This window comes from Sus scrofa, chromosome 2 (assembly GCF_000003025.6).
Source record: "Sus scrofa isolate TJ Tabasco breed Duroc chromosome 2, Sscrofa11.1, whole genome shotgun sequence".
Lineage (NCBI taxonomy): Eukaryota > Metazoa > Chordata > Mammalia > Artiodactyla > Suidae > Sus > Sus scrofa.
Genome location: NC_010444.4, coordinates 33,748,651 through 33,761,337, shown reverse-complemented (window position 1 = coordinate 33,761,337; position 12,687 = coordinate 33,748,651). Strand labels below are relative to the sequence as shown.

The window sequence follows — 12,687 nt, the reverse complement described above, 5'->3', positions numbered from 1 at the left end:
CTTATAATGTTGATTTTTTTTTTCCTTTTTATGGCTGTACCTGTGGTATATGGAAGTTCCCAGCCCAGGGGTCAAATTAGAGCTGCAGATGTGGCCTATGCCACAGCTGGGGCAACACCTTAACCCACTGAGCAAGGCCAGGGATTGAACCTGCATCCTCACAAAGACAGCGTTTGGTCCTTAATCAGCTGAGCCACAATGGGAATTCCCCAATGTTGAAAATTTTACCTTCACTTAAAAGCTACAGGAATTGAGGCTGATCAGTGAGGTTAAATAACAGTTAATTAAAACTTGACTCTCTCTGATCCAGATCTCAATACCTTAACCAATGTGTTCTACCACATTTTACTAACTCACAGGTAGGGTTGACAGATAATCAGTCAGCAGTCATTTACAGATTAGTGACATGATCTAATTTTGCATCTGTCTTAGAGAAGACAATAGTAAATTCACCAAGATAATATGACCGGTGATGGCTTCTGGCACCTGTTAATCATGTTTCCTGTGGCTACACCCTGACGTTCTTCAACTCTGTAACTCAGATCTCTATTACTGCACATGTTAGATAGCATTGTCACTAGACATTTGCTTGCCTGTCACTCCATATGTAAGCTAAAATCTCTGAAAATATTCAGTCTTCTTATTTTTATCCTTAGAGTTTAGCACACAGCACCTAGCGCACATTAGGTGTTCAGTAAATGCTTGTTAGATCGAAAAGAATAAATCCTAGGAAAATATGCATCTCACAAACAAGCAGTCACTGCCATAATTTTATTTGAAAACATGCAAATAAGCAGACTTCTATTGCTATTTTGCAAATGAGGTCAAATCTTTGCAAACCTGAGCCATAACTTGCATATTCTCAAGATAGTCTTTAGGAAGACTAACTTTTCTTAAAGCACCTGAGGTTCATGGTTTGCAATGCCTTGAAAAATTAAGTTGTTTTCAAAACTATTGAAAGATTAGTTACTTGGTGGATCATCTACATCCCAGCTTCTTGAGAAAAGCTAGTTTTATTCTGTCCTCTGGGAACAATAAACATGAAAATCCGGTGTTAAATTGAATACATTCCACATTGCAACTGGAAAACATTTCACTATTCCAGATAACTCATGACTTTCATTTTCATGTTTGAACAACCATTATCATATCAAACAGTTAAAGTTGTTCTTTTGGTGTCTACATGCAATGATATGTCTAATAAATTTCCTATAAATTTTGCTTTTGGGCAACAGTTTTGAACATGGGTTAATCAACATCTTGGTTAATGGTTGTCACATATGTATTAAAATATAGTACTCAACCTTAAAATTATATAGAATTTTTATTTTGTTCTTTATATACAATTCAGAAGAGATTTATGTCTTGTCATGCTTCCTTATTAGCATTTCGATAACTACTTTTCACCTGATAAACTGCTAAAACTCATTATTAATAATTTAGAATTGATAGGATAATTAGATACTAAATTAGAATGCTAGTTAATAGAATTTGATTGTGAACATGTTTACACAGACGGAGACAAACCCTATCAATAATACCTAAGGTCACTTACTGTAAAAAGATGTAGATTTTTTTTTTTTTAATAGTAAGGCAGCAGCTTTTCTGAGATAGTTTAACATTTGTTTTAACTTCATCTTAGAGTAATTAATAGCAATAACTATTAGGGTTCCACTTTCAGTCCATGCTACTCTTAAACTAAGAAAAGTATGTAAAATCTTTTAAAAACTATCTTATTTTGTCACAGTTTTCCCACCATCCAGCCATTTGATTTCTTGATCTACACCTTGAAGGATTTCACACTTCACCTGGGACTAAATATGCTATCATTAAAATAAGATTTAGGTGCTACTTAATACTGAAATGGAGAGGGTGCTCTACTTTAAGCAAAAGAAAATGTGGAAGAAAATGTTCGTATAATCTTATTTTAGCTCAATTCTTATTTAGATTACCATGGAGATGCCTGGAGGCAGTGGGTCATTTGTATAAAACAAAGGATAAGCCGCAGCTATTGCAATTCTGCTGCAATTTTGTGATTATTTATCTTAATCTATTATAACCTATGGTAACCTATTATAACTTGATTTGTTACAAACGTTGGAGGGAAGAGGATGAGAAATGACCACATGATATTTTATTGGCTCTATATTCTTTGAGGTTATTCCTACCTAGATACACATAGGTATGGATTTTTCTATTCTTTCCCTCCCCTTCTTTTCTTCTTTCTTTCTTCCCTCCCATCCTTCCTCCCTTATTTCTATCTTCCCAGAAATATTTATTGATGACCACTCTGTGTATGGCCCTGAGTTTGAAATACCGTGTACAAAAAAAGTAAAATTTATGACATTCATAAAATTTAGATTCCATGCAATAAGACAGATAGTAAATGAAAGATAATAAATAAATTATGTAGTGTTGTAGAACATGTTGGAATTTTTAACTACTGCTAAGGAGAAATAGATTATAAAAAGTGGGATCAGGAGTGGAACATCATGGAAAGCATTGGAGGATCTTGAGGAAAGGCATTACATAATGTGATTTATAATGGGAAGAATCACTCAAGTGACTGTCATGTTGAGAATAGACTTTACAGGAGCAAAGATAGAAGCTAGGAGATGTCAGACTATTGCAGTAATGTGATCAACAGATGATATATTTTAGAACACAGTAGTAGTAATGAAGGGGTTAGAAAGTGGTCAGATTCTAAATGTATTTTGAAGAATTTTCTGTTAATTTGAATGTTAGATGAGTGAAAAGAGAGGAAACAAAGATGACTGGAGATTTTCGATCTGAGCAAATTAAAGGATAGATTTGTAACCAATCAGAATAAAGAGGGCTTGGGGAAACATCTACTTGGAGAAAATAAGGAATTCCATTTTTTTGGAGAATTAGCTTTTCATGTCTGTTAGATATATAAGTAGAGAAATCAGAAAATCAGTTGGTTACACAAGCCTATGAATGTTTTGATTATGTAGCTGTCAACATGTAAATGATTAAAGCCATGAAATTGGATGAAAAACAAAAGGAAGGGAACATAGATAAAGCAGACAAGAGAACCAAGGGTGATTCTTTACTCCATTTAAGTAGGAGAAAATCCAAATAAATTAGATGTCCTGGGAGTGAAAAGGAGAAAAAAAAAAAGTGTTTCAAGGAGGAGTGAGTGATGCAAATACTGAAAGGTGAAATCAGAAGAGGATAGAAAACTGTCAATCAAATACATCAATAAAAGTCATCGGTGGCCTTGAGAAAAGAAATCTCTGGAGTGGTAGAGGCAAAAGCACTTTAAAGTCTGAAGTTAGAGTTCCCATCATGGCTCAGTGAAAATGGATCTGACTAGTATGCATGAGGAGGCAGGTTTGATCCCTGTCCTTGCTCAGTGGGTTAAGGATCCAGTGTTGCCATGAGCTGTGGAGTACGTCACAGATGTGGCTTGGATCTGGCATTACTGTTGCTGTGGCATACGCCAGCAACTACAACTCTGATTTAGCCCCTAGCCTGGAAACTTCCATATGCCAAGGGTGCAATCCTAAAAAGACAAAAAAAAAAAAAAAAAAAAAAAAAAAAAAAAAAAGTCTGAAATTAATTGTGTTTTCTAGGGCCATAAATCCTCAGTATCTCTATCCTATAGGAGTTGTAAATGGCCTTTAAGGGAGTTAGCCTTCTGTTACTGCTCAAGTCCCAGACCTAGTAATGTACACTGGTGCTTCTTTGTCTTTTTCAGTGTAATTGTCAAGCCCGCCATCAAATAGGTGAGAGTTTTCATTTCACTATTGCCTTTTCCATGACATCTGGGATGTCACTTAGCCTCTTTGGCTTCTGTGTACTGGAAGAATCTCAAAATGTGTTCATTCATTGCAGAAAAGACTGTGCCAAGCCTTCCTGTCCTTGACCCTGCAAATCTCTACTACCCTGAATTCACATACTTGAACCTATGTTCTCTAAAAAGAACAAAGCTCCAAAGCTCCTGAGCAGCCTAACCTGTTCCTATAGGATGCCAGTCCCTCAGATTTTTTTTTTTGTTGCCTCACCTGGACGCCCCCTTGGCTGCCAGGTTACTCTGGTCCTTACATTTTTTTACCTTGAGCTGCGTATATATCTCAGGCAGACTCTTCTAAAGAGAAGCATCTGTCTGAAATTATCAGACATCCCTGCAAATATTAAGACTTTTTTTAAAGAAATATTTTTATTAGGGTATAGTTGATCTAAAGTGTTGTGTAAGTTTTTGCTGTACAACATAGTGACCTAGTCATATATATATATATATATATATATTCTTTTTCTCATACTATCTTCCATCATGTTCTATCCCAAGAGTTTGGATATAGTTCCCTGTGCTGTATATATTTATCCATTCTAAATCTAATAGTTTGCATCTACCAACCCCAAACTCCCCATCCATCCCACTTACTCCACCATCCTACTTGGCAACCACAAGTCTGTTCTTTATGTCTGTGAGTCTGTTCCCATTTTGTAGATAGGTTCATTTCTGCCATATTTTAGACTCCACGTATAAGTGATATCTTATGGTGTTTGTCTTTCTCTTTCTGACTTACTTCACTTAGTATGAGAGTCTCTAGTTCCATCCATGTTGCTGCAAGTGGCATTATTTTGTTCTTTTTTATGGCTGAGTAGTATTTCATTGTGTTTATATATACCACATCTTAATCCATTCATCTGTCAGTGGACATTTAGGTGGTTTCCATGTCTTGACTATTGTGAATAGTGGTGCAGTAAACATAGGGGTGCATATAACTTTTTGAATGAAAGTTTTGTCAGGATATATGCCCAGGAGTGGGATTGCTGGATCATATGGCAGTTCTATATTTAGTCTTCTGAGGAACCTCCATGCTGTTTTCCCTAGTGGTTGTATCAATTTACATTACTACCAGCAGTGAAGGAGGGTTCCTTTTCTCCACATCCTCTTCAGCATTTGTTATTTGTAGACTTATTAATGATGGCCATTCTGACCAGTGTGGGGGCAGAATACCTAAATAGGCATTTCTCCAAATCAGACATACTGATGACGAGGAGGCACATGAAAAAAAAATACTCACATCACTAATTATTAAAGAAATGTAAATCAAAACTATAATGAGGAGTTCCCGTCGTGGCACAGTGGTTAAGGAATCCGACTAGGAACCATGAGGTTGCGGGTTCGGTCCCTGCCCTTGCTCAGTGGGTTAACGATCTGGCATTGCCGTGAGCTGTGGTGTAGGTCACAGACGCGGCTCGGATCCCGTGTTGCTGTGGCTCTGGCGTAGGCCGGTGGCTGCAGCTCCGATTCGACCCCTAGCCTGGGAACCTCCATATGCCGCGGGAGCGGCCCAAAGAAATAGCAAAAAGACAAAAAAAAAAAAAAAAAAACTATAATGAGAACTTTATTTGAATTTGGTTGAAAATTGGGCGGAGTCTTTGGAAAAGAACTGGAGCAGCTGGGCATAGCAGGGTGAGGTCATTAAAGCCATCTTAATAAGCATGTGATTAGTCTTGAGTATAGTTGATTCAGTTTTGTGTGTATATATTACATATAAATAGGTTATTATAGAATGTTGAACAGAGTACCCTGTGCTATACAGTAAGTCCTTATTGGTTATCTATTTTATATGTAGGTAAGGTGTAAATATTAATCCCAAACTCCTAATTTATCTCTCCTCCCTCATGTTTCACATTTGGTAACCATAAGTTTGTTTTTGAAATCTATGACTCTGCTTCTGTTTTATAAATAAGCTCATTGTATGTATGTTTTTTTTATTAAAGTGATTTAATAAAGTGATTGATACTTGATTTTAATACTTGATAAGTGATTTAATACTTGATTAGATACAAGTGATATCATATGATATATGTCTCTCTCTCCCTGACTCACTCACTTAAGACACTTTTTGAATCTCAAGAATGCTCGTGTGGAAAAAAGGAGATAGAGAGTTGGTACAGATATTCAAAACAGTTTGATAAAAAATGTGGAGAAAGAAAGACAGTTTATATATTAGCAAAGAACATGGACCCAGAATTGAAGTTGGATTCACGTCCTAGCTCATCTGTACATTGAGTAGTATTCTAGCAAAGTGCCGCCCACCCCCACCAAATAAAAGACCATCAGGAAATTCTGTTGATCAATAAAACTGATTTTATTTAAGTTACAGTAAGTGAAGATACCATCTGTGTAGCCTTAGTAATGTTTTAAAAAGATGAAGTAGGAAAGAGTTTTTAAAGGGTTCTAGGACATGGGCTGGGAGATTTTAAGGTAAATCTAGCAAGGCAGGAATTTGGTTGAAAATTGGGCAGAGTCTTTGGAAAAGAACTGGAGCAGGTGGGCATAGCAGGGTGAGGTCATTAAAGCCATCTTAATAAGCATGTGATTAGTCTTGATAAGTAAGGTGTTTTAGTTGTACCAGAGTCTTATATTCTGGGAGCAAGTATTTCTTAGAGCAGGAAGCTCAGGAATTATACTTTGATTTAGTGTTGTTGAACAAAGATTTAGGAAAATTGTGTCTCATCTGAGTATTATTTCATGGAGGAAATTATGTTAGTTTCGATGCTCAGTATTTATTTTGTTTAAGCCTTGCTGTCTTTATCTTTGAAATGCAAGTTTGAGTATTACTTGAGACAAAATATTTAAGCATTTATGTCTGGGAATAATTTTGAGCAAATACTCAATATGTTGGCCGATATTATTTTTACAGGGTCTTATTGAATAAAACACATGTATTTTGATGATAATGTCAGAGAATCTGATGTCAGAATGCCTTATTTCAAATCCTGGAATGTCACTTGCTAGCTTGTTTCCTACTGTAGATTGCAAACTTTCAAAATGATCTTTGCATGTCTCATAACTGGAATGTAAAATATTCATTTTTTATGTTATATTGCCAATTCTCAGACAGAAATGACTGAAACCAAAATGGCTGTTTGTCTAACCCACATTCTTAACAACCACTGCTTTATTTGCAGAATGACATGAATTACATAGCATCCAGTGGACTTCTCTTCAAAGATGGCAAAAAGCGGATTGATTACATCTTGGTTTATAGAAAGTCAAATATACAATATGACAAAAGAAACACATTTGAAAAGAACCTCAGAGCAGAAGGCCTGATGTTGGAAAAGGAGGTAGGTTCTTTAATAATATTAGTTGTATGGTATAATATGCTGGAAGAGATGTGATATTTTATGTTTTAGTATGGAAAATATAACACATGGTTTTTTAAAATGTATAGCAGTTTTCTCCCAAATTTAAAAGAAATGCATATGTATAGTCTCATTTAAAAATGTATTGCTGTTTTATTCTATCCATTTCTGTAATTTTAAATGTTTTTAAAAGGGCATAACTATTTTTATAATGGTAAAAATTGAAGAAGTAATGATTATACCTATGTAAAGTATAAAACCCTTTGAAAAAAAAACTAAATGCCAAAAGAAGAGAGTTTGCCGAATGGTTAATGTCTAGGTTTTAATATTGAAACTGCGAGTGGAACTATTTCTTCCTAATCCTTTTTTCCTTTATGCTTTTTAAAAAAGACTTTATATTTTAAAGCAGTTTTAGGATCACAGTTAAAATTGAGAGGAAGGCACAGAGCTATATAACCTCCTGCCCCTGTGGGCACATAATCTCTCCCATAATCAGCATTTCCCAACAGAATGGTACATTTGTTACAACTGATGGACTTACATTGATACCTCATTGTTACTGAGTCCATAGTTTACATTAAAGTTCACCCTTGGTGCTGTACATTCTATGAGTTTGAACAAATGTGTAATAACATGTTATCTACATTATAGTATCATACAGGGTATGTTCAATGCCCTAAAAATCCTCTGTGCTGTGTCTATCTATACGTCTCTCCATCACCCCCGAATCCTGATCTTTTTACTGACTCCATAGTTTTTCCCTTTTCAGAATGTCCTATAAGCAGAATCATACAGAATGTAGCCTTTCCAGATTGACATCTTTCACTGAGGAATGCGCATTTAAGTTTCCTCCATGTCTTTTCATGCCTTTATATGTCATCTGGCTGTATCAGAGTTTACTGATTATTCACCAAGTGAAAGACACTTTACTTGGTTACTAGTTTGGGAAATGATGAATAAAGCTACAGTAAACATCATTGGCCAGGTTTTAATTTGGACATAAGTTTTCAATTCTAATGATCCAATAGCTGGATCATATCATAAGAGTATGTTCAGTTTTGTAAGATTCCTCCCACTCTTCCAAAATCACTGTACTGTTTTGCATTCCCACCAGCAACTAATGAGAGTTACTGTTGTTTTACATCCTTGTCAGCAAATGCTATTGTCCATATTCTGGATATTGGCCATTCTAATAGGTGTGTAATGGTATATCATTTTTAAAATTTTTTCATTTTCCTGATGACTTAGGATGTGGAGCATCTTTTTGTATGCTTATTTCCAATCTGTTTATCTTCTCTGGTTAGGTGTCTATTACAGTCCTTTCCCTTACTTTCTAATTGAGTTGTTTGGTTTTTCTAATTCTTTGAATTTTAAGGGGCTTTGTATATTTTGGATAATATACAGATGTGTCTATACAAATGGTTTTCCCAGTCTGTGGCTTTTCTTCCCATTCAATTAACATTGCCTTTTGCAAAGCAGAAGTTTTTAAGTTTAATGAAGTTCAGCTTATCAGTTTTGGTGTTCTATCTTTAAAAGCATCACCAGAATTAAGTCCCATAATCAATGTAAGTTTTCTCGGATGTTGTCTTCTAAGAGTGTTATATTTTTGCATTTTACATTTAGGTCTTGGATCCATTTTCACTTAATTTTTATAAAGGGTGCCAGGTCTTTACCTAAATTCATTTTTTTTCTCATATGAATGTCCAGTGGTCCTAGTACCATTTGTTTAAAAACTGTCTTTGCTCCCTTGTATTACCTTTGCTCCATTGTGAAATATCTGTCGACTTTTATAAGACAAGTTGATATTTATGTGGGTCTACCTCTGGGCTCAGTATTCTGTTCTGTTTATGTCTGTGTCTATTCATTTACCAATACCACTGTTGTAGTTTTAGAGTAAGTCGTGAAGTCAAGTAGGCAGTTCTCAAACTTCGTTTTTCTTCTTCAATATTGTATTAGCTATTCTGAGTCTTTTTTTCTTTTTATGTAAAGTTTATAACCAGTCTCTCAGTATCTGCAAAATAACTTGTTAAAATTTTAATTCACATTGAATTAAATATATAGATCAATTTGGGAAGAACTGACAACTTGTCTTCTTATCCATGAACATGGAATATCTCTTTCATCAGAGATTAGTAGTTTCTCTGATAGAGAACCTATAGCTCTTTCTTCAGTTTTTTACCTAAGTACTTAGTTCTTTGGGGCACTAATACAAATAGTATTTTGTTTTTAATTCTACATGTTCGCTGGTATGTAGGAAAGCAGTTGACTTTTATATATTAACACTATATCCTGCAACTCTGTTGCAATTGTTTGTTGGTTCCAGAAGGGTTTTTGTTTGTTTGCTTGTTTGTTTTTGTTTTTTTTTTTTTTGTCTATCTGTTTGAATCATCTGCATAATGAACATGTCATTTGCAAACAAGGTCAGTTTTATTTCTTTCTTTCCAATCTGTGTACCGTGTATGCCCTTTTCGTGTCATACCATGTTATCTAGTACTTCCAGTATGATGTTGAAAAGGAGTGGTGGGAGGGAACATCCTTGCCTTGTTCTTGATCTTAGTGGGACAGTTTCTAGTTTATCGCTATTAAGTGTGATGCTAGCTGAAAGTATTTTATTGATATTCTTCATCAAGTTGAACAAGTTCCCCTTTTTCCCTAGCTTACTTAGAGATTTTGTCATGAATGGGTGCTGAATTCTGTCAAATACATTTATGCATCTATTAATATGATCATATGGTCTTTTCTTTTTAGCCTTTTATGAGGTGGATTGCATTAATTCATTTTCAAATATTGAACCAGCCTTGCATACTTGGAATAAATCCCCATTAGCTATGGTATATAATTCTTTTTATATATTGTTGGATTCTATTGCTAACATTTTGTGGAAGATTTTTGAATCTATATTCATGAAATATATTGGTCTGTAGTTTTGTTTTCTTAGAATGTTCTTGTCTGGTTTTGGTATTAGGGTAATTCAGGCTTCATAGAATGGCTAAGATAGTATTCTCTCTGCTCGTATACTCTGAAAGAGACTGTAGAGAATTGGTACAATTTCTTCCTTAAGTGTTTGATAGAAACCATCAGTGTACTCATCTAGGCCTGTTGCTTTCTTTTTTGGAAGGTTATTAATTATTGATTCAATTTCTTTAATAGATACAGAATTATTCATAATGTGTATTTCTTTTTGTGTAAATTTTGGCAGATTGTGTCTTTCAAGGAATTAGCCCATTTCATCTAGGTTATCTAGTTGTGGGTATGGAGTTGTTCATAGTAATTCTTTAGTTAACCTTTTAATTTCTGTGTTCTTTTATTTCTAATACTGGTTATTTCTACTGTCTCTATTTTTCTTAGTTAGTCTGACTAGAGTCTTATCAATTTATTGATCTTTTCAAAGAGCCAACTTTGTGTTTCATTGATTTTTTTCTATTGATTTCCTGTTTTCAATTTCTTTGGTTAATGCTTTAATTCTTATTCTTTTCTTCAGCTTCTTTTGGGCTTAGTTTGCTCTTTTTTTCTGAGCTTCCTAAGGTAGAAACTCAAATTATTGATTTAAGATCTTTTTTTCTTTTCTAAAATATACATTCAATGCTATAAATTCTCCTCTGAGCACTGCTTTTGCTGTCCTTAAATTTTGAATAATTAAAATTTGATAAATTCTGTGTTTATTTTCATTTAGTTCAAAACATTTTCTACTCTGAGATTTCCTCTTTATCTCATGTGTTAACTGCAAATATGCTGTTTAATTTATGCTTATTTAAGGATTTTCTAGTTACCTTTCTGTTATTAATTTCGAGTTTAATTCAACTGTTATCTTAGTACAAACATTGTATGGTTTCTATTCTCTTAAATTTGATAAGGTATATTTTATGGCCCAGAATATGGTCCATTTTGGTGAATGGTTCATATAAACTTAAGAAAAATGTGTATTCTGTTGTTGTTGGATAGTCTACAGATAGTTGATTGATGGTGTGGTTGTGTTCAGTTATGTCCTTACTGGTTTTCTGCCTGCTGCATCTGTCTATATCTTACATAGGGGTATTGAAGTCTCCAACTATGATAATGGATTCATCTATAACTCCTTCCTTTGCTATCAGTTTTTGCTTCATAGTTTGACATTCTGTTATTTGAAGCAAACGGTTTAAGGATTGTTGTCTTGAGAATTGACCCTTTCATCATGAACCTTCTTTATCATTGACTTTCTTTATTCCTCACAACTTTCCTTTCCTCAAATGCCTTTTTTAAATGTTCTTGAAGATAAATAATGATGTTTTTTCAATTATTTGAACACAAACAATGTTATTTTTTTGAAATGAAGCAACAAAAGTAACAGTGCTCACTAGAAAACAATTGAAAATAGAAAGGAAGTAAAAACATATCCTTCATAGTCTTATTATCAGAAATAAACCACTATTGCTATTTTAGTTAAACTTTCTAGTTTTAGAAATGTATATTTATCACATTACAGAAAGAAAAAAACTTAATGTGAAATATCAAAAGTATAAAAATATACAAAATAAAAAGTCAAAGTTTATATCTACTGTCTCCCAAATAATACCTTTTTCTCTTTTGATAGCCTTAGGTAGTAACAAATATATTGATTTTTATCCTGCTCAGTGTCCTTCGATGTGTTTACTATGTATATTCAAACACATGTAATTATTTTATGTAAAAGCAATCATGATATACATACTATTCCTCTACTCAGTTCTGTCATTTAACAATATGTTACAAATATCTTAAATTACCAATGTATTTAGATCCCACTCATATTTTCTACTGGTTGCGCAGTATCACAACTTGGAGATTTAGTCAACCATTCCCTTATTGAGAGAAAAAATAAATTAAGGATTTGAGGGGCCCCTAAATTACTGCTGATGAGATTTAACTTCTTTTCAAAAAAATAAATAAATAAATCAGACAAGGTCAAAAGCTTTGATGATGTTTTGATTAAATATCTTGATAATGTGTTGGTAAGCTTTATCAGTGAAATAGTTTTCACGGGTACTAATATGTGATATTGGGAACTACTCCCCCCCCCCTTTTTCCCCACAGGACATCTATTGTGATTAGTTTTATGAGGACCATCATTAGGGAATACTGAACTCAAGGTGGTCCTAGAAAAACTAATTTGTTTATATTTATTAAAACTGCTTTACTATGTATAAAATAACAACCATACAATGCCTTGTCTCTTTATGAGGTAAGTATTTATTCGCATACTGCCTAGTGCTACAGAATTGGGCAAATGGAAATCTGATCTTAGTTTCTACTGATTCTTTTCATTGTATTTCTACTGGGAATTTTGACCCAGAATATCCGTGTCACTAATGATTAATCCGATCAATAAGTACTTGCTGAAAATACTTGTGCTAGGTTTTTGATTATTTGATTTCCTTAGGATTTCTCAAACTCTCCAAACACACAGAATCCATCACTTCCTCATCTGTCCCCAGAGCATTCTATTATAATACTGATAGGTATTTTGCTCACATAACTATAATTATTTATTAATACAGTAAGTGATTTTGACAGATACCATGAAGCTGCTGGAATCCAGTGAGT

General features: G+C 34.1%; 1 protein-coding gene across 5 annotated transcripts in view; it reads left to right on the top strand.

Moving 5' to 3' along the window:
- ANO3 (anoctamin 3) overlaps positions 1-12,687 on the top strand; it is a 430,234-nt gene that overhangs the window by 287,636 nt on the left and 129,911 nt on the right. For all 5 annotated transcript variants that reach the window (XM_013987284.2, XM_013987285.2, XM_003122910.5 and 2 more), the window contains one exon: positions 6,952-7,110. In XM_013987284.2, the coding sequence (XP_013842738.1) occupies positions 6,952-7,110 (159 nt within the window). The remainder of the gene's footprint in view (positions 1-6,951; positions 7,111-12,687) is intronic.